This window comes from Eretmochelys imbricata, chromosome 2 (genome assembly GCF_965152235.1).
Source record: "Eretmochelys imbricata isolate rEreImb1 chromosome 2, rEreImb1.hap1, whole genome shotgun sequence".
In the NCBI taxonomy this organism is placed as follows: Eukaryota; Metazoa; Chordata; order Testudines; family Cheloniidae; genus Eretmochelys; species Eretmochelys imbricata.
This window is the reverse complement of record NC_135573.1, coordinates 5,428,117-5,455,049: the sequence shown is the minus strand read 5'-3', so window position 1 is coordinate 5,455,049 and position 26,933 is coordinate 5,428,117. Positions and strand designations below refer to the sequence as shown.

Below are 26,933 nucleotides of genomic sequence, written 5' to 3'. Positions count from 1 at the left end.
CACAGACAAGACACCCTCATGCTGAGGGCAGGTGGTAGCGAGGTGCATCCCAGCCCTTGGCATGCCCAGGAAGTGTCACGACATAAGCAGCTGACGCCTCCCTTTATTTCTGAACGCCCAGCTCTGAAGGCAGCGTTGCCGCCAGCCGCAGAAGTAAGGGTAGCAGCACCGCAACCCCCCCATAACAACACTGGAAGCCTCCCCCTACAACTCCTTTTTGGGTCAGGACCCCTACAATTACAACACTGTGAAATTTCAGATTTAAATATCTGAAATCATGAAATTTACGATTTTTTAAACAAAGACATTGACCAAAATGGACTGTGAATTTGGTAAGGTCCTATTTATATTACTAGGAGACATGTATCCACCAGACACAAACTAGCAAAATCACTTTGGGACCCATCCAACGATCAGATTAGAAACCCAAAGTCCCTGCTTCCTAATAGATGGCGGTCAATTGCACACAAGTCCTCTCTCCTGCTTTTACCGCTGTCCAACGCCCTCTCTTAAAGTTAACATTTTAGAGCCCTGTTTCCAAATATGTCCTCACAAAAACTTGCATGTGCATCGCTTTTGCAGGCAGCCCTTTCATCACCACCCCAGAGACCAACTTCCAGTGCAGGTTTCTCCTGACCTAGGGCTGGGTTCTGTGACTGGATTATCTGGATAAACGAGAGGACCAATGTACCCAAAAATATTTCAGATTTTAATGAAATGTTTCAAGCACCTAACTTCAAACAGAAATGAGAACTTAAATAAGTTAACACATGAGCGATGGTCTGAAAATCAACATGCAGAAAAGGACCTCCAGACCGCAGTGACATGGACTTTATCCACTGAATGGTAGAAGGATTAACCCTTAATGTGCATACAAAGGTTTACTGACAAAAGTATTTTCAGGCTTATTGCTTGCAAGATCCATAAAAAACTTTGTGCTTTGTATCAAAACAAGTGATCAATAGTGATATGGCAAATATCTTCGTTTTACTGTATTTTGCCTACAGTAGATCCCCATCTGGTTTGTGATGAGGGCAGCTTGCTGCCCTATGTCACCAGAGCAGTGAGAAACATGGACTCAGTCAGTGAAGTCACATGCCACTTACTGTCGTTTCTACAGCAAAATCATGACCCCTACCTAACATTTCCAACCCCTGCCATGGACCTGACACCTTTCCACAATATGAAAGTGAACGGGTGTGGTGAGATTTGCATCAACTGATATGGTGTCTAAAGATATCTGCGGCTTGATCCCAAGCCCACTGAAGTCAATGGGAAAACATCTATTGACTTCAGTGGGTTTTGGATCAGGGCCACAGAGAACGGTTCTGCTAGACCAAGGTTATACAGTGAAGGTGCATTTGAGCAGGCTTTGCTCAAATCAATAGGATTTTCATTTTGGGTTTCAACCATCTATTGTATAACAACCCTAAGTGCTGGTTGGCCTTTTCAATCATTTCCTCCCTCCATAAACCAAATGTTTCCTATAGATCACCATGACTATCTGTGTGCATCTGAACCAGTTTCCCCTTCCAAAGAATAGAGAAAATAAAATATCCTGTAATTCTTACTCCAGCTCAGACAGGGTTAGAAATCTGTAGACTATCCCTTCTCACAGTATACCCAGGACTCCTGCTACAGCCCTTCAGTCATGTTACAGCTGCTTTCAGTCTCCCCAATCGCTTGGTTCCAGCACTATCATTCCTTAGTGTTTCTTGTCAAGCTAATTCTCAGGCAGAGTGCAAGGGTAGAGACACCCTGATACAGAGAATGGAGATGGGATTAGATAATCTAATGTAGTTTTATACTGTATACTTAAGACTCGTACCTAACCTCCATCATCTCAGAACTGAAGGGGAAAGAAGACATGAAGCACTTGGGAGCAGAGAGAAGGATCTGAAAGTTCATATATAAGGCCACTATAGTCAGGATTAGTACCACTGGGAGTGGTACCTGTGTTTCCGATTTAAACTCGGGGGTTCTTTTTATACAAAAAAAGACATGATATACAGGTATCAAATTCTTCCATTACACGTATTTTCCCCAATACATAAAAACTTCCAAAGCTGCCAGAAGAACAAGAGGTAACACGGGTTTCCGTTTCTCAGTGGGAAGCCCCATTCTCAGAACTCAAAGTCTTCATCAGCCATGTCAATTGCCCAGGCAAACTTCTCTCTCTGGGTCTTATTGTAAATCTTCTCAATGGGCACTCCAAACTTCTTACACCTGCGGGCAAGCACAGGGCAGACGCTGAATGGTAGCAGAAGGTGTCGGCAGCAGCAGGCAGTTGCTATTAGATCCGCCAGTTCAACACCCTGTCAGGGAAGGATTCTTACCCACTGGGCATTTGCTAATGTTGTCAGATTCTGTGGGTTTTCTCTAGCTTTACATAAATGCTTTGAGATAACAGAGGTATGGAACTGCAGTTTTGTGAGTGACATGCATCACTTCCCCACTCACAGCACTATACAGCATACTAGGCTTTTTAGTCTTCTGTTACACACTAATGGAGGGAGGAAGGGTGGCCAGTGGATAAGACGGAGCTTGATAAATCTATGGAGGGGATGGTACGAGGGGACAGCCTACAATGCCATGGAGCCGATCTGCAACTGCCAGGAGCAAAAATCCCCAACGGCTGGAGACAGGAACTGGATGGGAAGGGCTCTGAGTTACTACAGAGAATTCTTTCCCGGGTGTCTGGCTGGTGGGTCTCACCCACATGCTCAGGGTCTAAGTGACTGCCAGAGTTGAGGGTGGGAAGGAATTTTCCCCAGGGTCACTTGCTGGTATGAATTAGTGTAAATGGTGGACTCTCTGTAACGTGAAGTCTTTAAACCATGAGGACATCAATAACTCAGCAGGGGCCTATTGCGGGCGACGGCCGGTGAGGGTCTGTGGCCTAAAATGTGCAGGAGCTCAGACTAAATGGTCATGATGGTCCCTTCTGGCCTATGAGAGACTGGCCTGGGATTCAAAAGATGTGGGTTCAATTCCCAGTTCAGCCTGGTTCCTTGTCTGACTTTGGCCACATCACCGTCTAATCATCTGTAGAAGGCGGATACCCCTTCCCTACCTCTCAGGGGTGCTGGGAGGAATAAAACCATTAACGACTGTGAAGTGCTCAGATACCACAGGGCTAGAAAGATAAGGGAAGCCGAGTTTCCCACTAGCAGTGCAAGACACCAGGTGCCCTGGGATCCGCACTAGCTTCCAATGGGTGCAACTCAAGGTGTTGGTTTTAACTTAGGGCAGGCCGCTGCACACTGACCATTCGGTAGGGACCCCGGTGCCATGCTACACAACTTCTAGCGCACGGGAGCAGGTCCATAAGGCCAGTCGGGGGCTGCAGGCTACAGCACTGTAGATTCCCACCCCAGTTTGCCGTACGCTGGCTCACTGTACAGACGAGCCCTCAGAGGCTGGTTTGGGACCCAGTTTCCTGAGGGATCGCCTTTGTGCCCGGGGCCATCCTGCCACAGCGGGGGAGAGCAGAGCTGCCTTAGCTGAAGCTCCCTTGTCATACACAAGAAGAGCTGCTTGCAGGACATTCCCTGTGAGGGATGCGCAGCTTTGCAACTCGGCCCCTCTCCTGGCAGCCTTGGCCCTGCCAAGCCTGGTTTTGTCTGCAAAACGCCCCCTTTCCCCCAGATCCAGAGACTTGAGGCCACAGGCGCCGACTTTGTCGTTTCCCGGGGGATGCTCAACCCCTGCTCCGCCCCAGGCCCCGCCCCCACGCCACCCCTTCCCCGCCCCTGTTCTGCCTCTGCTCCGCCACATTCCCCAAATGCACCCAGCTGCCTCCTGCTTGCTGCTGAACAGCTGATTGTGGCAGGTGGGAGGGGCTGGAGGGAGGGGCAGGAGCTGATTGGCGGGAGGGCTGGGGGTGGGGGGCAGGAGCTGATTAGTGGGGCTGCCAGTGGGTGCTGAGCACTCACTTTTTTCCCCGTGGGTGGCTCCAGCCCCAGAGCACTCGCGGAGTCGGCGCCTATGTTTGAGGGGGCAAGTGGATGTTTCATTCGGCGTGGGCAGCGCTTGCTCCGCGTCAATGGGATAGGCACATAGGAGGGTAAAGGAACAGCTCTGAAGAGAGCCAGCAGCCTACCAGGCCACACTAATCCTGGGATCCAGATAGTTCAGCTTGGATGTGCCCAGAGCAATCTGCTTGTTTTCCTCTTTGTCTGTGGCTTGAACGTTCAGCTTCAGCAGCTGTTCTTGGATCTTCTCCAGCAGCTTCTTTTTCTTCTCCACGGCGCTGGCGGAAGAGCAGGGACAAGGCAGACGGGACGTTAAAAAAGGGAAACAAAGCAGGGCTGAAATACAGAGCGATACACTGCAGTGCAGCCCCTCAGCGCTCTAGCCGTCCTACGTGCGGCACGGCAAGCAAATACGCCGTACACCTAGCTTCAACAACAGAGACGGAGCCTGCCGCTCTGACCAAGCCAGGAGAAGGAGCCAAGACCCCCGGTTTGCCACAGCCACGAGGGTCGAGTCCCAGAGGTTTTGTTTAACAGTCACTAAGACCTGAGGCGCTGATCCATTAAAGTGAGTGGAAAGGCTCCCATTGGTGTCAACTATAAATGCTAGGGATTGTAGCCAATGATTTTAGTTTATTGTTCATTTATTGTGTGATGTTATAATTAACTAACGTTATCATAGAATCATAGGATATCCAGGTTGGAAGGGACCTCAGGAGGTCATCTAGTCCAACCCCCTGCTCAAAGCAGGACCCATCCCCAACTAAATCATCCCAGCCAGGGCTTTGTCAAGCCTGACCTTAAAAACTTCAAAGGAAGGAGATTCCACCACCTCCCTAGGTAACCCCTTCCAGTGCTTCACCACCCTCCTAGTGAAAAAGCTTTTCCTAATATCCAACCTAAACCTCCCCCACTGCAACTTGAGACCATTACTCCTTGTTCTGTCATCTGCTACCACTGAGAACAATCTAGATCCATCCTCTTTGGAATCCCCTTTCAGGTAGTTGAAAGCAGCTATCAAATCCCCCCTCATTCTGCAGACTAAACAATCCCAGTTCCCTCAGCCTCTCCTCATAAGTCGTGTGCTCCAGCCTCCTAATTATCTTATATATAATCAATGTATGCTAAATAGAATTACGTTGTAAGATTCTTGAAGTATAAGATTGATCAGTAGTTAGAAGGGAATAATCATGCATTAGGCATCTAAGTAAGTACAGCTGAAACGCAAGGCCTACAGGTTGAGGCCTGTAAGATTTTAGCTTAGCCATACTAGGCCTTTCGATAAGATATGCTGACATAAATAAGTGACTGAAGAATAACCCGATGCCCTAAAATTAAGGGAAAAGATGCACCAATGGGTGATATCGCAAAAAATTAACAGTAAAAGTTTTTTTGCTTACAAGATACCCGGTAATCACATTGTTCTAACACATGCCCTAACCACAGGGGGCATCAGTGCTAATGAGAATAAAGAGAATCTACACAACCTATAGAAATTGGGGTCCCTTAAGTTTCATGGGGACATCAGACCAATAAGGAAAAAGAGGGTTGACCCTTTTATGGACATGCGCAGAATGTAGGTTTAAACAGAACCACATTATACAAAAGGGGTGGCCAGACTGGGAAAATTGAGCTCCCTATGGGAAACTCCAGCAGGAACCATTCCTCTACTGACGATCAAGCCATGAGAGACCCATCAGACCCTAACATTATAGTTAAGGATGTGAGTATAACTATAGCTGTAACTTGTGCATAAGTCTGTATAGCATTTCTACATGCTTGGGTAATCATAACTTTAATAAAACTTGTAAAACAGACTAGACCTTGTACTTGAATGTCTGTGTGGTCACTATCCTGGGTCTTTATGTGTCCTAGAGACTCTATATCTGAAGCAAGTAGCAGAGGTGACTTGCACTGTATTGAACTTGAAACTAGCCGCCAGAGCCAAACCCACGGTGGTGTAATACCCCATTACTACATTCACTTTAAATAAAATAAAAGGCTACAGGATAAAGGTGGCACAAGGTCATGGATATATGGGATTCGTTTGATGGAGAGTGTTCCATCATTTGCAAGGAAATTTGGTAACAATGATGTGGGAGACAGTGTAAAGATTAATGTTGGAGAAGTAGATTGAAAGACTCGACTGCTTGGAAAGAGTCTTTGGCTTCAGCATTGTGCACAAGCCTGTTAGACCTACACAGCATCCAATCTGCTAGTCCATGAAGCAACCAATAACCCATTTTAGGGCCAATCGCTGCATAGATTAGCATCGACAGGATGAGACCGCATGGCATGAAGCCTAGAGATGTTCCTAAGATAGCGACGAGGAGGATTTGGTTAGGGCACTAAGGTGGATCTCAAAAGACAGACTCAACAAACCAAAACACCTGGGTTTTTATGTGATCTTCGAGAGTAGGGTCACCATGACAACCAGTCCCCAGAAGGGAAATCAGTGAAGCGATTAAGAGCTCTGAAACCATCGCTGGATGGCAAAGGTGCCTTCTATCAATGCCAGTGCTCCTCCTCCTCCTCCCCTCCTATTCCGGCCAAGGGCACAGCTTTGTGCCAGATCAAATGTCTCTATCCACAAGAAGCTTGAAGCATGTGCCACTTGTCTGGGCAGTACTTTAGCAGGAGCATCGATAAAGGTGGGCGGCTCGTGGTGTCCAAAACCTGCCTTTATACAGGATGATTTCCCATAAAGAAACCCCCTCACCCTCCACTCTTGCAGGCTCCAGGCCTAAGAGCCAGGTCAGAAGCTCATTTTTAACCAGCAGGCCATGCTAGTAAGGAACATCCTCAAAGTCATGATGGCCCCCAGTGACTCCCACACTGATGCTTCACAGCAAGGGTTTTCTAATTTTGGAGTGGCAGGAGAAACTGAAAACAAGGCTAAGAAAAACTACCAAGCCCGATCCCTCTCCCCAGTCCATGGATCCCGTATCACCCAGGCCTGGTGTACACTACAGAGTTAGGTCGCCATAAGGCAGCTGACCTCGATCTAACTCTGCAAGCATCTACACTAAAACATCGCTCCCGCTGATGTAACTCTCCCGCTACACGGACTTCACTCCACTGCCGCGAGAGGCATAGCGCTCAGGTCGATGTAGTTAGATCAACGCAATGTCCGGGCAGACACTGGGTTGTGCTTACACTGACTGTTGCCACCAGGGGCTGACAGCCGGAGCCCCATTGCCTGGTGAGGGATTGGTGGGGGTGGGGGGCAAAAGAGAGAGGAGAGCCTGAGCCTGGGTAGTGGGGCTCCGGCTGTCAGGCCCAGGCAGCGGGGCTCCGGCTGCAAGGGCCCCAAAATGCCAGTTAAAATGCTGCAAGTGCTCTTGGTCAGGATGCTCACCGCCGACAGAAAGAGCATAGTGTGGACATTAAAAATCAACTTAATTACTGCGGTGGCTGTATGTCGACTTAACTTAAATCAGCTGAATCGTATAGTCTAGCCATGTCCCCAGTCCTGCCCGCTTCCCTCTGCTAACAAAGACTGTAATAAACGAGATCCTCACGCTTTAGATTTCACATCCTTTTTGGCTTTGAGATCAGCCTTGGCTCTTTTCAACTCAATCTGCGCCTCGGCCAGCTGATCCTTCTTGGCGTCGATCTGGGAAAACAAACACAAACTACCCTGAACTTCCCTTCTTCCCGGAGAAGACCTGACATCGCTTCCACCCCAACGGCGACCCAGTGCCTCCATCATACGCGCTACTGGGTTTCCTTGTCACCTCCACCCTGGGTTTCCTATCACACCTGCTCCAGAATTTTGCGTGTCCCACAGGCCAGTCCCTTTTTGCTGGCCTGGTTTTAGGCATTTCGCATCGTAAAAAGACGGACAGAGCTGGTCTCAGAAAGCAGCCTCGCTGCTCAGAGAGCTCACGACTCCTGCTGTGACCACGGCAGGAGTTTCAGGCACTGGTGCACTTCAGTCCCTCCTGTTCTCTGCTTGTGACATGCACTAGTTAGCTTTCCTGAGGGCTGTGACACTTTGGTCTAATTCTGGTTGTTGGGTTTGGTGTGTGGGTGCTGGGTGCTGCTTGTGGCCTGCGAGATACAGGAGGTTGGACTGAATGATCTGGTGGTTCCTTTTGGCCTTAAACTCTAATCTACGGCAGTGTAACAAATAAAGACAGCTGATAATGAGCTCAGACACTGAAATAATTAAGCGATAGAAATGTAAGGGATACATCAATAGGACTGTCTGGCGGGGCTAAGGAAAAGCACCCTGAATTCACAGATCTAATCCAAGCTCCTGCACAAGAGGCCATAGAATTTCAGCCAGTTACCCCCCATACCAAATCCAATCGCTCGTGCGTGGCCAAAGCATCCAGAAAAGCAGCCAGTCTGGATCTGAAGACATCAAGAGATGGAGAACCCAGCGCTTCCCATTGGAGTTTGCTCCAGTGTTTGAGTTCCGTCATCCTCACTAGTCAAAATGTGTGTCCAGTTTTTAATTTGAATTGGGCTGGCTTCAGCTTCCTGCCACCGGCTCTTGTTCTGATTAAAGAGCTGGTTAGTACCCAGGATTTTCCCGCCATTACGCTGTAATCAAGCCACCTCTTGACTTCCTTTCTCATAAGCTAAACAGAATGACTCCTTAAGTTTCTCCGCGAGGCATTTTTTCCAGCCCTCAAATCATTTTTGATGCCCGGTAAGTAATTTCAAAACAAAAACTCTCCCAAACCACACAGCACCTGGTCAAAGTCCGGATTAGCAACCCTGAAATGCATCTGATACACAGAAGCAATAACTCTTCGGGCTGTTATCAGCATCCTTCCTCTGTTACCTTGGCCTGGAGGTTCTGCATCGACTTCTCAAAGCTCTTGGGCGTGGCTCTCTGATGGTTGCACAGAATGGCCACTGCTCGGTTGGCTCGGTTGTAGGAGAGGAGTTTTGCTGCTACGTTGTCCTCAGCTGGAAAAACACAATGTAATTGTTAAGCACCCGGTAAAGGAAATGGAAGGAGGGTAAAAATTACAGGCTTTCAAGATGGGAAAAAATTTAACTGATTTACAGGATATACCTATTTAGAATCATAGAATCATAGAATATCAGAGATGGAAGGGACCTCAGGAGATCATCTAGTCCAACCCCCTGTTCAAAGCAGGACCAATCCCCAAATGGCCCCCTCAAGGATTGAACTCACAACCCTGGGTTTAGCAGGCCAATGCTCAAACCACTGAGCTATCCCTCCCCTATTTATCTGCAGCCTTTATTTTTATTGCAGGTTCATTTTAGCAGTGTTATGTGACACCATTGAGGGTTAAGCTCTGGTAGCTACAGCCTCAAGTTAAACAGAATTATCTCCGCTTGTTTTAGATCTAGAGCTCATCGGAACAGATGAAACCACAGGCAAGTAACACAGACGATTGCAAGGCCCACTATCTTCTATCCACTGTATTGAAGTTGCCAACAAAGTTATGAATGTCACAGCATACCCGGCTCCTATACACATCAATGTACCAGTTATAACTACAGAAATCAATCAACGACACACTGATCAATCTTATACCTCTATAATCCTACAACTTAACTCTATTTAACATACAATAATTATATAAAATATGACATGTTAATCATAACATCACATAATAAATGAACAATAAACTAAAATCACGGGCTACCCTATGATGTATCAGAGGTTGGAAGAAGGAAAGAGGGCCCAGAGGTGCATAGGGTTTGCCCATTATCTTGCCTCCAGAGATAGCTAACAACTCATGTTCCAGAGCAAGGCAAAACAATAGGCCCAAGATAATACCGCTAATCCACTGTGCAGCAAAGGCAAAAAATATTCCCTTCCTGACTATTACTACACTCATTTGGTATCTCGGAGGCTTTGATAACTTTCAGCCTAACTCACATTAACTGCATGTTGCTATGGGCATGTGGCATTTGATTCCACTGCCTCGTGTGGCCATAAGTTCCACAAGCTGCTGAAGGAAACGTTCTCTTACCGTTCGTGAGTGCTTTCAGCTGCTCCTGCAGAGTGATGGAAGCGTTGTAAGTTCTGAACACCTTGGCTGTCAGCCCGTCCATCAAATCCTGAAGATGTTTGTTCAAGACCGTTGTCTGAAAAAAAGAGACAAGGCAGAGGGGAAAAGTAGTAAAAAGCGGGAAAACAAAGTGCTTGGTTTTCAATTTCCCTTTTATTTGTAAGCGGGCAGACTTTAGGCACAAAAAACTACAGTGATGAGGAGCAGAGAAGTGCGTAGATTTCTTGTCATTTTGCACATCAGCTCTGAAATTGGTGAGTATACGGGATGGAGTATACTGGCATAGCTCCATTGAACTCAATGGATCTGCACTAGCTAATGATCAGATCCAACATCGGCTTGAATTTATACTGCTGAGCCATATGGAGTCACAGTCCCATCAAAAGACGCAGATACTAAACACCAAGACCACCGGTGTTTGTGCTTGGGGGGGGGGGGGTCAAAAACTGTCGCAGGACCCAATTACTTAGCTAGGCATCCTTGGCCTCACAGATAAGAGCCCTCCCATAGAACAACATGCATTTGAAGACACAATGTTTTGGGGGGTGTGAATGCAGCATAGGGGAGCAGACTGGGTACAAAAGCTGAGGTGGCCTGGGAGAGGGCGGCTCACAAGTCTTTGAAGTGCCCACAGAAATGGAAACGATTCGTTAGCGTGTATTTATGGGCTGGTGGCTAACACAACTCGGCAGGAGGCCAGATTCCAGGAGAGAAACCACAGAAGGCTCTGGGCCAGGCTCTAAATTGCCCTGCACCTTGAGAGGTGTTAAAACCTCTCACATGTCAGAAAGGTCAGGTTAAACCCCCACTCTGCACAGGTGAAGGGCACCAGAGAAGCAGGCCCTCAATCTCAAGGCCCAGCCTTGCTTAGCCTCTTTTCTGAAGGGTGGCTCAGGCTACCCCCACAGAAACTGGTGGATGTAGGCCATTTCTGACAGCATGGCTGCCCTCAGGAAATAGCGACTTGCCCTGTTGGTGAGGGAAAGGTTTGGCTCTGTTTAAATACGGCCTCAAGACTGTGGGTCTGCTGCAGACTTTGAACCCCTGGACTGTTTGGAGCTGTCCTAAGCTGCTGCAGGCAGTTTTATAACCTGCTGGAGACAGCGGGTCTGCCATCGTGGCGCGGGGTCCAGAAAGCCCAGCTGCCGAGTTACTACTCACGCAGCAACTGGATTGAGAAATCAAAGATTACAGTGGGGTGCTGGGGGACACAGCTGGTCGCACTAGCTAATCACGGGAGAAGATGGGCATTAAAAATCAAGGTCATGGGTAAAAATGAAACGAGGGGCCTCACCCAACTGACCCCCTTATGCAAATACCGTATTGCCGGGTCTGGCAGCCTCTCTGCTCAAGGGAAGTATGGAACTGAACTAGCTTGGGGTGCTGCAGGCAAGACTGGGGCAACTGTTTGCACTATCTGCCTAGCTCAAGTCGGCACGACTGGCCCTTCGGTTTCAAGAGCAAGACGAATCCAGCTTACATTCAGCCTGTCAAAGAGGTCGTCCCCTGGGTCTTTGTTCTCCATGAATAACTGTAAGTTCTTGAACACCTGCAACGACACGAAGAATTACATCAAAGGGCCATGCAAAAGTGAGGTGGCAGCTCTCACGGATGCTACCCTCCACTGGATTCTTCATCCCAGAATCCCAAAGCAACGTTAGCTAAGCCTCAATACCCTCATGATGGATATATCACACCATCTTCCATCTGAAGGCTGGGGCTCCTAGATTTAATCCCCAGGTTATCCACTGTCTTCTTGTGACCTTGGGCAAATGTTTTTACCTCGGACACAAGATTACCCACCTGCATTTAGCCTTACCATTCTTGTGAGGTGCGTATCACACTATGTTATAGATCAGGAAAAGGGACACAGAGGTAACGCTCTTGCCAATTGACAGCGTGGCAGCATAGAGTGTAGACCCCAGGTAGATAACGATGCATTTGAATCGTTTGCTAATTTAGGCTGAAGTCAATGAGGACAGAAAAGCATTACCCTAAATACGCAGAGGCCAGTGACATATGGCCCAGTACATTTTTTTCCTCTATACTGTAACTTGTGATTTAAAAAGCTTGTCACTCAAGTGTATTTCAGCATCTTTCACCAACTTACAAGTGCAAACCCAATGACGTTGGATGGTCTGGGGAAACTAAGATCCGCATGTATGTGGTACAAATAACTACACTGACTCCACCCAGTATGGTGACAATAACTACAAAGCGGGGGGGAGAAGGTGTGGCGACCGAAAATAAAGTCTCTGAGCTCAGAAGTGTTAAGACACAGAAGAGCTCGAGTCCATTTTCCTAGGAGAAAAGTTGGACCAGGTCTCCAGCGGGTGTGAATCTCAAATCAACAGAACTACGCTGAGTTCCACCAGCTGAGGGCCCGGCCCTTGATGATGGCACACGACTGGCTGGAGTTGACAATCAGACCAGTGTCAATATTTTGTTTCAATTTTCTTGAGGAAATGAGACCATAATAAGATAGAAAATATCATAATGCCACTATATAAATCCCTAGTATGTCCACGCCTGGAATACTGTGTGCAGTTCTGGTTGTCCCATCTCAAAAAAGATATATTGGCATCGGAAAAGGTACAGAAAAGGGCAACAAAAATGATGAGGGGTATGGAATGGCTTCCGTATGAGGAGAGATTAATAAGACTGGGACCGTTCAGCTTGGAAAAGGGATGACCAAGGGGGCATATGACAGAGGTTTATAAAAACATGAAGGGGGAAGGAGGGGTTAATAGGGAAGTGTTTTTTACCCCTTCAAATAATACAAGACTTAGGGGTCATCCAATGAAATTAATAGGCAGCAGGATCACTTGATAAACTGTCCGGTTCTGTTCATTCCGCAGAAGCACCTGGCACTGACCACTGTCGGAAGACAGGATGTTGGGCTAGATGGACCATTGCTCTGACCCAGCACAGGCGTTCTTATGCTCTTATAGGAAGGATGGCCAAGTGGTTAGGGCACTAGTCTGGGAGTTGAGAGACCTGGGTTCATGTCTCTGCTTTGACACAGCCTCCCTGTACATTCAGGGGTGAGTCACTTAGTCCCACCATGACTCAGTTTCCCCATCTGTACAATGGAGATAATAACCCTATCCTACCTCACATGGGAGTTGGGAGAATACATTCGTTAAAGATTGTGAGACGCTTAGGTACTAGGGAGATGGACAGGCACTGTGGATCGATTAGCTATCTGTGGGAGTGCGTGCGAACCTCCCTCCAGCCCTGCTCACCGGTTTCTCCACAGGCACTTTGTTGTAATACCGGATCGAGTCTTTCCCCAGGAAGTCAAACTCCACAACGTGCTCCTGCCCGTCCAGCTCTGGGTGCAGCTTAATGTGCTCAACACGCAGGGAGCAGCAGCCAACTGTGTCCGCAGTCTCCCCTTCTTCCTTCTCGTTACCGGCTCTCAGGGCCAGCTGGGAGGAACACAGCAGAGGAGGGATGGAAACCCCTAATCTTCCATTATACACCTCCTCCCCCCAAAAACAGTGCTAAAGAGGCCACGATGCTGTGAGAAACACACTGTATACTTCTTTCCACCGCGGGGTCGGCACAGCCCCAATCACCGCAGACTCTAAATGCCCCATTAGCATCTTGAGTTTCTTTGCTCCATCGTTCATCTTTATGCTCATGTTTACACCCCTTCGAACAGCTGTGCAGAAATGCCCTGGCAGGAAAGCATCTCAAGGGCCCTTGCTACGCATGTATCATTATGCTTATGCCTTCAGCTAGGCCGGAGAGAGGCAGGAAATAGTTCAGGAATTAGATGGCCCAGGGGAGGGATATCAGAAGAGGACACAGACTCAGTTGCATTTACATGCAGCAAGGATAATACAGCCCTATTTTCAGTCGGAGAATTCCCTGCAACAAGCAGCAGCATTGAAATAACCCTCACAACACAGAACTCTGTTGTCAGCGGATGCAGCGTCCCTTATTCGTCTGTGCAAGCGGCAGCAGGTTTGACAAGCATCGCGCGCATGCTGGAAATCAGTGTGTGTTGGGGGGTAGCAAAGGCAGGGCTGTTTTTTTCTAGGAAATGTGTGTAACAGTCCATATGATGCTGTATCACCAGCATGCTTTCACGGACAGCTCTGGACACTTCCCATCGCAATGCACTCCCACGCTCTCTGTGACCACGAGTGGCTTCCACTCGTGGGCTAACCCATGACTCGCAGCTACCAGCAAGTGTGACTGTACCTCAGATAAAGTAATTTTACAAGCAACAAGCCCAACAAGACAGAGAAGCAAGCCGGCACCTTGTCAATGAAGTAGAGGGCCACAGATCTTTGCCGTTTCTTCATCTCCCTGGATTTCCAGTCTGCACGATACTGAGAGCGGATCTTGCCGACTACACCTTTTAAACGTCTGGCTACTTCATATTTCTGCCAGTCCTTCTCCCCCTGGAAGGAAAAATGGATGTTTCTACTTGCCCTGAACAGCATCCACTGCCACCCGGCCACTGTCACAGGTAATAAACAGAGCTAGGCAAGATACTGCTTTCCCATCCTGCAAAACATTTCGAGATCAAGCAAAAAATTTCCCATCCTGGGTTTGGGGCAAAAAGTCGACATCTAAAATTTTCACCAATCAAACATCTTAAAAAATAACTGGTTCAGGTCAATCAAACCGCTTCCTTTCAATCATTTCAAAACATTTTGTTTGGATTTTGACCATTGTTTCCCAACTAGAGTTAGCTTAAATTTCTAAGTGAAAAGTTATTTTGAGCCAGAAAACCAGAGTTTTTCATTTCAACAATTAAAAAAAAAAAAAGATTTTTTTAAAAATTTTTTGGTGTAGGAAAATCAACCAAAGCAGACCCTTTCCCATGGAAACCGTTTGACTTTGACAAAGCAGCCTTTTCCAGCCAAAACCGTTGTGTCAAACAATTCCTAATCTGCTCCAGGAATAAAACCCTGTACAAGGAAAGTTCCTGGTTCCAGATTGGACCTACTTTGAAGATAGAAAATCATTAAGAACACTGTCCAGCTTCTAAATACTGTTCAGTGTTCGGTTGATTTTTTTTAAATAAATCACCTATCCATGTCACTCAAGTTAAAGAGGAATAACGACAATTTTTGGAAGAATGGTTTCGGCGCCCCCTGATGGCTGTGCAGAAGCACTGAACCAGCACTGACTTCACCGTACTTATTGTAAGAAGATCATTCTAACGCGCGTCTCATTGTTAGATTAAGAATATAAATCAAGCAATGATAAAGCACTAACTCTCAATTTTTGCACATCTATAATATTTGATTACTAACAGATTGTTCAATGTGAACCTAAATGCAACGTAGCTGAGTTAACGCTACAATGAAAGCTTTGACATTGTGCCCTGACTTTTGCACGTTTATTAACCTCCCTGTTGTATTTGTAGAACATTTCTGGATTTAAACTGCCTTTTTTAAAGTAAAAAGGGAGAACAAAGCATGTTGCTAATATTAAGCCCAATACGGGCCCATTTAGACTATCAAAACCACCACTGCCTGGGTTACTGTAAAACAGAACAGTCTCCCCAGCCATGTTCTACCCATCTTAGTGAATCATTATAACTAGGGCCTATCAAATTCACGGTCCATTTTGGTCAATTTAACGGTCATAGGATTTAAAAATGGTAAATTTCATGATTTCAGCTATTGAAATCTGAAATTTCATGGTATTGTAATTGTAGGGGGTCCTAATCCAAAAAGAAGTTGTGTGTGTGGGGGGGGGGGGGGAATGCAAGGGTATTGTGGGGGGGGCTGCAGTACGGCTACCCTTACTTCTGTGCTGCTGCTGGCGGCGATGCTGCCTTCAGAGCTGGGCAGCTGGAGAGCGGCGGCTGCTGGTCGGGAGCCCGGAGCTGAAGGCAGAGCCAGCACCAGCGGAGAAGTCAGGGTGGCCTGGTGTGGTGTTTCCACCCTTACTTCTGCACCGCTGCCTGCAGAGCTGGGCCCTCAGTCAGCAGCTGCCGCTCTCCAGCTGCCCAGCTCTGAAGGCAGCAGCGCAGAAGTCAGGGTGGCAATACTGCAAGCCCCCTAAAATAACCTTGTGACCTCCCTTGCAACTCCCTTTTGGGTCAGGACCCTCGATTTGAGAAACACTGGTCTCCCCCCGTGAAATCAGTATAGTATAGGGTAAAAGCACACAAAGGAACAGATTTCACAGGGGCTTACCCGGCAGAGACGGGGATAGAACCCGTGTCTCCTGAGACCCATCCAATGCTCTATCCATTAGGCCACCTGGCCTCTCTTTAAGCCAGAAAGGTCTTTCCATACAAATCCAAAGTCAGAGGCATAACTGCAAAAGCCTCCACTTTCAAGAGACTCTAGCTTCTCTCGCAAGGCTTGTGATGTTACTGGGGTAGCCGTACGACGCACCGACAGTCCCACCAGACAAATACACAAAGACGCGGCACACAGAAGATTTTGCCAACTGCTCCTCCACGGGCATGTACGTGGACTGTGGCATAAAAGGGGTCAATCAAATGGCAAACAGGTGGGCTGACAGGGAACAGCACACCCCACCTTTAGCTTGGAACTAGGGTTCAGCATGATGTACTTAATCGAGTTCTGGATGTTCTCAGTCCACGAAGCCAGCCACGTGACAGTGTTGTCACAGCGCACTTCCTTCCACTTGTGACCCGATGGGGGCTTGGGGGTTTCAGAGTCCCTGGTGGGTGGAGAGGATACAAAGCAAAATTACAACCACTCCCCTGGGCCCTTCTATTCAAAGACCAACCGAAACCAACCCAAAGCTAATGACACAAAACGCCAACCAAGGGGAAAAAATGGACTTGAGCCCCGATGGCTTCTTTTTGGATGGGCCAGGTTTGTTCTTGTAAAGGAGTAAAGAGACTTTCTGCTGAGTTATAATATTAAACATCCAAGTCTTTTACCCAGAAGACTAGAGACAACTGGAGAAGTAGTGGGTTTGATAGCACTGGGTACGCCAAGCAATTGAAACTCATTGAGTGGGGACGTGACTTTTTTACCCAAACTTCATAATATCGGATTAACACTTATTTGACTCAAATCCAAGGAAGAAACGCTCTTTGCTAACCCTGCCCTCTTTAACGAAGGGCTCAGAAAGTTTCCAAGCCGCAGCTCACAGCCCTCCATGCAGTCCTCCAACAGGCAAAACGTTGACAACTGCGTCCCTGATATTTCTGAGGTAGAAACAAGCAGGATTCGGGGCAGGAGGGGCAGGGTAGGGAGAGAATCTCTTGGGCTTTCTTCAGACCTCCCAAAGCAGCAATGAGGGCATCGCAACACGTGTTTCTCCTTTGCAAAGCTTTAATAAGAAATCCCTGGTCAGATGTGAAATTGGAGTTGACTGGCTACTCCTGGGCCACTCCATCTGTATCTACAAAGGATCTGACTGTGAAATGTACCTGTCGTGTAGAAAGGGGAAAACTCCTCAGAAGGTGGCTCAGGATGTCCCATGTGAATTTAAATCTCAGGAGTAACAGTAGAGCAAAGCAGTGACTTAGCCCTGCTGGAAGCAGGCGGGCTGCAGAGTGACTTGAATAAAGCCAGGGATAACGCCGGGGAGAAAATGTTGGCCTTTAATGGAGCAAAGTCCATTGACGCCAGCTGAGGAGCTGGCCAGAAGAGCTACGCTCTAGCTAATGGGAACTCACTCACTTGCTGCAGTTTATGATGACGTCCTCCGGCATGATCCTCTTCTTCAGCATGCCCATTTTAGGGTGGTCCCCGCGCCCACGGAACAGCCCGGGGGGCTCGGTTTTGAAGTTGCCTATTTTCTCCCGGTGCCCGTCGAGGATGCAGTACCCATACTCCTCCTGGATCTTATCTGCCTCCTCCTTCAGTTTCTGATTTAAAAAACAATCAATGAAGAAAACACCAGTCCAAAGTGCTACCCCGGGTGCTGCGCCTACCACTGCCCACGGGTCTTCCAGGAGAAAGCTGGTTCACAAATTCAAGAGCTTTAAGAATCAGAAACCTAAGCCCCTTCCCACGGCGTTTCAAACCGACTGCCAGCAATCACCAGCACTGGCAGTGAGTGGACACCCAATGGCTGGAAATAAGTCAACCCTCTCTTTTCGGAAGCAGGGGGACTGGAAGAGGTAGAACCAGTATTAATCGGTACATTGTTAAATGATCCCTGGCTGTATAGATACAGAAGGTAGGCGCCGACTCCGTGGGCGCTCCGGGGGTCAAGCAACCACAGACCAAAAAATAGAGGATGCACCACACCCACCAGCCACAGCTGTTCGGCAGGGCCAACAATCAGCTGTTTGGTGGCTGGCAGGAGGCACTCTGGGAAGGGCGGAGAGCAGCGAGCAGACTCAGGGGCGTAATGGGGGTGGGAAGAGGCGGGGCATGGGTGGAGCCTCGGGGAAGGGGTAGGGACGGGGTCTCCAGGCAGAGCACGGGTGGAGCACCCACCGGGAGAAATAAAAGTCAGCACCTGTGATCACGGATCAAGCCTGGACAGGAAAAGCACAAGCCCCAGTGCACTGGAGCTAAACGAGCAATTTCACGGATTGCCCGTAATTAGCGTGGATTTTATCATTGCTGGGGAGAGCCGTTAGGAGAGAGACAGGATTACATCCTCTAAAGCCACTACATTACCCACACCCACAGGTAGCCCAAGTACGCTCAGTGATAAGAACGTGACTAATGGCTTAATGTGTCCTCACAGAATTCGAACAGTCACGACCCTGCCAGATGATCCACACTCGCAGAACTTGAGGCTTGTGTGGAGTCACAGTGAAGTCAACAGGACAGGAGCCTAAGTCTGAGCAGTTGCATCAGAAACAAATTCTTTCTTCTGGAGAATGGGCCAGTAACTCCATAGACACAAATCCAAAAAGGCAAATGTTATGGGCGTTTGAGGGATGAGAATTGAAACCTACTGGAGTCTGACTTTGCTTCCATGTCTCTACCCAGAAAAGTTTGAAAAATAAGTTTTTCCTTGCCCTATTTTAAGACAAGATGCAGCAAATGAGTGTGAGAAACGGGCAGGGATGGAGGAGGGTAACAGGAAGAGGTTATCGACAACTACCCAGGCACAGAGAACAGATTTAGGATTTTGAATCAGAAGTATTAATTTTCCAATTGCATACAGTGAAACACACCAGCTGACATAAGGGAAATTAAGCCCCCCACACCCAGACTAAATATCTACCAACCATCCACAGGAGTCATTAGAAACAGCCTCCTAACCTGTTTCTCCTCTTTGGACAAAGCTTTCCGGGCCTCATTTTTGTCCACAAAGTACTTGTGCATCTCTTTGAAGTCGCACTTCTCCAGGTGCTTTATCTTCTTCTGCTCCTCCGAGGTCATTTCCTGAGCAAAAGCCAGAAGAGACTTGGAGAACAGGCAGGCAAATCTCATTTTCGACGGGGGATAAGCCACATGGGGGGAAAATAAGCTTGCTGTCCGGAGGGTCTGCCGAGCAGCAGGCTGGCAGCTGTGCTAGGCTAGGCTAGGCTTCGCTGCGTCAGAAACGTTTATTTTCTAAACGAGTGGCCGCTTTTGAAAGCCTGGGCCTGTGTACAGGCAGGGCTGACAGAATTCAATGTTTGTTTGTTTATAATTTCAGTGGATAATATCCATGTTTATTTGCAATCATTCTGTCCAATTTTTTCTTGACTTAAACTTTCACGGTTGGGGGCGGGGGCGAGTCAAACAATGTTTATTTAATGACAGCTGCTGCTGAGATTCAAAAAAAAAAAAAAGTTGAAGCTTTATAACCGTTCAAACAAAACCTGTCAACACTCCATGTCAAAACTTACCCAGTGAATATCCTTAAACCAAACTCTACTAAGTTCTCAAACACCATTTTTCTTACTTCGCCTATCTGTAAATTTCAATTACTGGTGGGAACCTTTTTGCTTTGGATTGCACGTGTTTGGTGAAATCCACATTTACCGATCAAAACTGAATACTTCAAAGTCTGTGTATGGGGATCACTTCATACAGCCGTGCAATGCAACCACCTCTGGGGTGGCACAGCAGCACTAAACCACAGCTCAGCGCAGACAGGGAAGAAATTCCAAGCCAGGCGCAGACAAGCCCGATCTACATGGGGTTGCTGGGCATGGATACGTTATAGCCAGTGGCCAGGTGCACATAAAACCTGCTCTGAGAGGAGTCACTGTTCTGTGAGATTTTCTCCTGCAACATAGAATCGCTTACGTGTAGCTGCTGCATGATAAAATACGGTTGCCCCTGAGCGGCTAGTCAGAGTTCAGAGACCTGGTGGTGTTCCAGTTGAGAGCAGAAACTGTGGATGGAATCTGGTATTTTATTTGATGCCATCTGGTTTATTGACAAGAAATGCTGAAAGTCCTGCTTCTCCAAACGCAGGAGGAACCAAAACCAGGGGCTAGCTTCTATGCTTACAGCCCTACACCCCTTTAGCCAGAACCAGACCCCCAAACTCTCTCTCTACGCTTCTCCCAGGGTTACACTGAGGTTATAGGCTCTTGCTAAGCTTTCTTTCTTTGCCTCAATCAATCTGGTCCTCGTCTGCCCCCAGCTCAACGTTTTCCCACACTCACAGACACGCAACTAGGCAGAACAAAACCCAGTGAACCCCATGCCCACATGGTGCGAGCTTCTGGGCAGACTGTTAAGCCTTGTTTTAGGCATGGTCCCTTAACTGTCAGTTAAGTGAAGGACACATTCACACACCAGTTCCAATGAGGTTTAACTCAACCCATGACAAGGCTTAACCCAGCTCATACCCCCACCACGGCTCTCTCTCTGTCTCTCTCTCACTCACACACACACACACACCCCTACCCTTCCCCTTCTCATCTAACCCCACCTCCTATTAAACATTTTTTTAAAAAACCTAGGCAATTAATACCCAAAAACTAATGTGAAGCAGTCCGGGCCGGGATGCTACAAACACCTCTTGACTCAAACCCACAAAAGCAATGACGTGAAAATGCTAAGCCTCCTCACGGTACATCCCCTCTCCTGCTCCACCCATAAACACACCCCTTACCGTTCCCAGCACAGGCCATGCACCGCAAGCTCAGCTCCGTCCCCTAGAGACGTAGCCTTCCGCCCCCCACACGTGCGTTCTTATGGCCAAGGAGCAGTGACTACGGGCCCACAAAGCAGGTACCTTTCTCCAGTCATGGAAGAAATTGTTCTGGAAAATCTCCTTGGTTGTATATTCGTGATCTAGCATTTTTGCATAGAAGGTGGCAATTTCCTCCGTGGCCACATTCAGCTTCATGGGTTTGCCTGTACAGGAACACAGTGTGCTTTATCATCGGTCACCTGCCTGCTCGAATCCCCCCTCCATCCAAGCTGGCTGCAGAGAAACACTTGAAAGCGTGAAGCGAATTAACCCTAAAGGCTTGCATACTGTAAGGCAATTACCCCTCCCCTAACCTCACCATTTATTATTTTCTTTTAAAAAAATTTTTTTCTTCTACAATTTGCAAACCAACTGGGGGGTGGGGGGGGGAACAATCTCATGATTTCTGAATGCCCGGGATTACTCTAAATGCATTGGCTTTTAAAAAACAGTCAATGTTTAACACCACGTTCTGCAATCAGAGAGGCTGCAAAATTAGCCTCTTGCCAGGCCCGTGGACCTGAACTGACTGGTTAACGTGGGCTCTCATCTCAGAGCGAGCGACAGTCTGCTTCAGATGAACCGTATTCTTTGTTCGGCCCATTTTACGAGCTGCGCCGTGTCATGAATATTGCTACGTTTGGCAGCATCAGTGATAAAACAGGACGCACCGTCGTAATAGAACTTGACATCGTCAGGGAGTGGCTCGTAGAGAGGGGCGAAGTAGGGGCCTTTGTGCTCCAGCTGTTTCCATTTCACCCCATCGTCTGTCTTCTCCTCTTCCCACCTTATAGAGAAAAACATCGGGAAAGGTTGGGGAGCGTCTCAGCACTTACATTACTCAGATCCTCAATTCCCTACTGCTCCGTTTGGGATACCACCAGCCCAGGACACAGTGGGGACCCAGTCGGTGAGCTTCCTGTAGGCATCGTGGGAGAAATGGGTCTTAGGAAAAGATTTGGAGCAGAGGGCTTGTGGACCAGCTGAGGAGGTTACCCCATGGGTAGGGGGATGGTGTGGAAGGAACCAGGCTAGGGAGGATGGTCTAGCTCTAGTGGACAGGGTGCTGCACTGGTACTCAGGAGACTTGAGTCCAATTTCCAGCTCAGCCACTGACTCCCTATATGACCTTGGGCAAGTCACTTAAGCCACCCCATGCCTCAGTTTCCCCATCTGTACAATGGGGATAATACTGTCCTCCCTCACAGAAGTGTGGTGAGTCTAAAATCCGTTAGTAATGGTGACATGCTGTGACACAAGCATCTAGATAGAAGGCATGGAGATGGGAGAAGCAGTCGAATGGAGGGTGAGCGGAGTGAAGCAGGTGCATGGTAGGAGACAAGGGCAGATAAGCAGTGTGGGGCTTGACCACAATACGGTGGAGAGTGTCAGACAAACCAGCTGTGTTATAATCACTTCTAGACCCCCACGTTTAACATAACTAAAAACCAGAGCCGCAGTGTTGGTTTTATGCAGAGTCCCTAAATGCCACGGCATAACCCTTACGGCTCCTTTCGTGATGCAGTTTCCTCTAACAGCAGCACTTGCAGGAGGATATTTGTCCACTCACCTTTTATTTACGCCCTAATGCATTAGCCTCCAAGCAAGGGCTTGGGAAGGGGACTGAAAATCCCAGCTAAGCTGGGACATAGACTCAGGCTTGCACGGTGGCTGTGAAGGGAGGGAGGTTATGCCGTCTGCTATGCTCCCCTCCCACCCCCAGCCGGCTTCATTTTTGTGGGACTGAAACAGATGACACACCTATGCTCAAGAGCAGGAGCCAAGGCAAGGACACCCTGATCACTATTGCTGACATGTGTGATCCTCACGCTAACAAAGTTTGCCCCCCCACCCCAGCTGATCAGCTAGGATTCTAAGATCGCTGCAACCCTAGCTGTGGAATGAGGATCCTTCAACAAACATCTGTGATGGAGAAAAATTAATTGAGGGGAGTTTGGGGGTGAGGACGATCTAGATAACAGATACATTTTGTGCCCTTGGACTTTGACCTAGACACACCAAGCTCTCACATCATCCCGTCATGCCAAAACACTGCCACGCGCAAGGCAAACTGGCAAATCCGAAGCGTGCGCCACGCTGCCCTGCCAAACCCTGGCACAATAAGCAAAATGACTAAGGAGGCCCCCGAAGCCTGCTGAGAACTTCCACGCCTTTTTGGGTGGGAGTAGAAAGTAGTTTAGCTTTTCCCCTCCCCTGGGGGGTGTAATATGGAACAGGAAGAACACATCAGACCAGCAGGTTTGCTGTCTGCAGAAAGACAATCAAGGCAAAAATCTGGCTAAAGAATCCAGGAATTGTGGGACTACACTGAGTTACACCAGCTGAGAAGCTGGCCCAAAGCAGCTCTCTGATGGAGCCTTCGATAGCTATGCTCTGCAACAATTCACATGATACAGACAGACACTGCACAGATGTTTAATTTACCCCAGACTGACAGTATCACCAATGCCTGACCTGCCTTTGCACGCAGTATTGTTGTAATGCAACCCACACGCAATGGGGACCCCCTCCTGAATGAAATCTGTCCTGAACCCCCTCTTCTGGCCTTCAACCCCGCTCAACCTCATCATCAGAAGCAAGCTCCCCACAGACCAGGACCCACCAACTCAAAGCGGCACCAGGCCCTGCCAGAACCACAGATGCAAAACCTGCAGACATACCTCCACTGCTACAATGATCAACACTTTCCACAAGCACCTTTCAGGATCCAGGGGTCCTACACACGCCTATCACACACGTGCACTAAATGCCCCACGTACAGAGGCTGATACAGATTTAGTGGGGCCCTGGGCACAAAGAACATTAGGGCCCCCCACACCCTGGGGGCCCAGGGGCACCAGAACCAGGGAGCCAAGGGGCCATGCCCTTCCCCCGCTTTTAAAAGTGGGAGGGCCACGCCTGCCCACTTTTTAACATGGGCATACTTTGGGGGCAGGAGGACCACATTCACATGATGAGCTCCCCTGCCGTGAAACGCAGCCCCTGCTAGTGGCACCAGACTCTTCCCAGTGGCGGGGGCTAAGGTGGGCCTTAGCCCCCCCTTGCCAAGGGGCCCTGCCCCCTGCTCCTCCTCTTCCCCAGTAGGCCTCACCCCTGGCCAGGCCAGAAGCTGGAGCCGGGCCATGCTAAGAGCCGCCCAAGGAGCCCGGGCTGCTGTGGGGGAGCCCCAGACCCTCCACCTGCCCTGGGCGGCACGCCCCGCGAGGCAGGGACACAGGCTGGGGGCTGCTCTCGGGCCCCCGGAGTCCCCTCACAGGGCAGGGGGAGGGTCCAGGGCTCCCCACATTGGCCCGGGCACCCTAAGCAGCTCTTATCTCTGCCTGGTTTGGCCCCCCACTTCTACCCAGGTTTCAGCGCTCCTGCAGGGCCCTTCAAATTGGCACGGACCCAAATAGCAACTATGTGGGTGAAACCAGACAATCGCTACGCTTTCGAATGAACGCCCACAGGCAAATGATAGAATACCACATCACCTGTGGGGGAACACTTTTCCCAAAGCGATCAGTCCATATCTGACCCGTCAGTCCCTCATCCGCCAAGGAAACCTGCATTCATAACTTTGCTAAACACTAAAAATCATGGACCGAACAGAGACACTCGATTTATTACAACAATCTATAACCCCAGCTGTTTCTCGCCACCTCCTGCCCCCCATGACTGGAGGGGTGTGAACAGGCCATTTCACCTTGAATGGTCCCTGGAAATACATATTTATGCTAAACAATCTGTCCCACACTTTGTATTTAGCAGTGACGCTGAGGACAGTGCCCAGACCTGGAGCAGAGCTCGGGGTAGCTCGAAAACTGGCCTCTCTCCCCAACAGAAACTTGGTCCAATGAAAGATCTCACCTCACCCACCTTACCTGGCTTTGCCAGTCACCACTCCCTTGCGAGCGGCACTGACCTGCAAGCGTATCAAAGACTGGAGGCTGCTGAGCCACCCCCGGCCAGGACTGGGGTGAAAATGACCCAGGGCTTGGCTAACCAGCCCCCCACCACGCTGGAACATGCCCGAAATCCAGTCATGTCACATGGCAGAAGCTGCTATGACACCTCCATGGGTAAGAGCGACCACATGCAAGAGCCAGGCACTCTGCAGCTAGCCACATGCTAACAGCAGTCTCAGCTCGGTTACATCCCATGACCTTTCACGTGGAAGTGTTTCATCACCTTCCTCCACAGCTCCCCCTGGGCTGAGCTGCAAAGGCCGGTCACTCCAGGGTGGCATTGCTTTTGAAAGAATGGCACTTGCTATAAAAAAAAGTTAAGAAATGCAATTCCTATCCAAACAATTTGCAGGTCGCTGGACTTCATTCAATGCCAGGGCAGCACAGCATCCTGGGAAATGTAGTCACAGACGTGTGTCAGCATGGGGACCACATGGTGCAAGCTAACTAGTTACTATGCAACCACCTCATTCAGCCAAGCCACACTTGTCCAGCGAGTAATCAAAAGATACCCTCCGCTCAAGGAGGTAGGATCACTAAATAAGATTCCCCATACCAAGGGGGAATGCAAATTATACCATTTAAAACAGGGTTGGACTCCAGATAATTTAAGAACTGCAGCAAAATTATTGCTGAGGGAAGTACTGGTCAGCTCTGCAAGGAAAGCAGTGGACCATCATGCAGATGGGACTTGTTAAAAATTCCCTGACAACATCCAACTGATGGCTCTATCTTCTAACCCAGCGGTTTTCTCATTTGCCGACCCCTAAACATTTTCAAATGGAGGTGCGGACCCCTTTGGAAATCTTAGACAGCGTCTGTGGACCCGAGCCACAGATTGAAAATCACTGTTCTATGGTAACCACCACCTTTCGTGGGACCCCTTAGACATGCTCTGCGGACCCCCCGGTTGAAAACCACTGATCTACCATCTGAATTCTAACCACCTGTGACAAAACTCCAGCATACAGTGACATCTGCTGGCTACACCAATCATAGCAGGTGCTTTTTAAACATACTGTATATGGTACAAAGAAAAGGAGGACTTGTGGCACCTTAGAGACTAACAAATTTATCTGAGCATAAGCTTTCGTGAGCTACAGCTCACTTCAAGGCATCCGATGAAGTGAGCTGTAGCTCACGAAAGCTTATGCTCAGATAAATTGGTTAGTCTCTAAGAAAAGGAGGACTTGTGGCATCTTAGAGACTAACCAATTTATTTGAGCATAAGCTTTCACGAGCTACAGCTCACTTAAACTTATGCTCAAATAAATTGGTTAGTCTCTAAGGTGCCACAAGTCCTCCTGTTCTTTTTGCGAATACAGACTAACACAGCTGCTATTCTGAAACCTGTGTATATGGTACAGTATAAGGATCTCTCTATCTTGCACACGCCCTTTTATTTTTAACCATTTTCTTTTCTCTTAAAGCAGTGAGGCAAACACGCCAGCATTAATACATGAGATGATGCCCATGCATTGAAATTACACCCACTGCTCTATAATGCACATGCATGGGTATATTTTGCTAAAGCTGGTTAGAAAAAAGGAAAAATGTAGCAAAAAAATTCCATGCATTTTTCCTGTTTTGTCCCCCCCCACCCCAAAAAGTTTTGAGATTTCCAAAAATATGTGACCTCCTCTGTAGCTGGTTGGAAAACGGGAAAAATTCCACAAAAAAAGTTAATAAGATTTGATATTTTGACATTTTAAAATATCAGTATAAAATTCCATTGGCTCTATAATCCCTGACATCTCCCCCCAGGTCAAACACCAGCACACTCTGGTAACCCACAGAAAGCTTACCACTTCCACTTGTTTTCCTCTTTCTTCTTTTCCTTCTCATCTTCCTCCTTCTTTAATTTCTTGTGTTTCTTCTTGTCTCCTTCCTCTTTGCTTTTCCTTTTCCTTGATCCCCCCTCATTCTCCACCTCC

General features: G+C 48.3%; 1 protein-coding gene across 1 annotated transcript; it reads right to left on the bottom strand.

Annotated features, from left to right (window-relative positions):
* Positions 1–1,307: 1,307 nt before the first annotated feature.
* TOP1MT (DNA topoisomerase I mitochondrial) lies at positions 1,308–26,933 on the bottom strand. The gene is made up of 14 exons (XM_077808810.1): positions 26,805–26,933; positions 21,703–21,818; positions 21,074–21,195; positions 19,159–19,281; positions 17,614–17,801; positions 16,495–16,639; positions 14,248–14,391; positions 13,222–13,407; positions 11,457–11,525; positions 9,938–10,052; positions 8,770–8,897; positions 7,496–7,590; positions 4,103–4,252; positions 1,308–2,226 (listed from the first exon to the last, which is right to left on the bottom strand). The coding sequence occupies exons 3-14, from the start codon at positions 21,185–21,187 to the stop codon at positions 2,124–2,126; spliced, it is 1,560 nt and encodes a 519-aa protein (XP_077664936.1). The 5' UTR covers positions 21,188–21,195; positions 21,703–21,818; positions 26,805–26,933; the 3' UTR covers positions 1,308–2,123.

Coding starts and splice junctions, on each gene's coding strand:
- TOP1MT (XM_077808810.1), bottom strand. CDS start 21,187: ATGAAGCTGAATGTGGCCACGGAGGAAATTGCCACCTTCTATGCAAAA. Junction 16,640..17,613: donor GTCATCATAAACTGCAGCAA/GTGAGTGAGTTC, acceptor TCCACCCACCAG/GGACTCTGAAACCCCCAAGC. Junction 14,392..16,494: donor ACCCTAGTTCCAAGCTAAAG/GTGGGGTGTGCT, acceptor TTTTCCTTCCAG/GGGGAGAAGGACTGGCAGAA.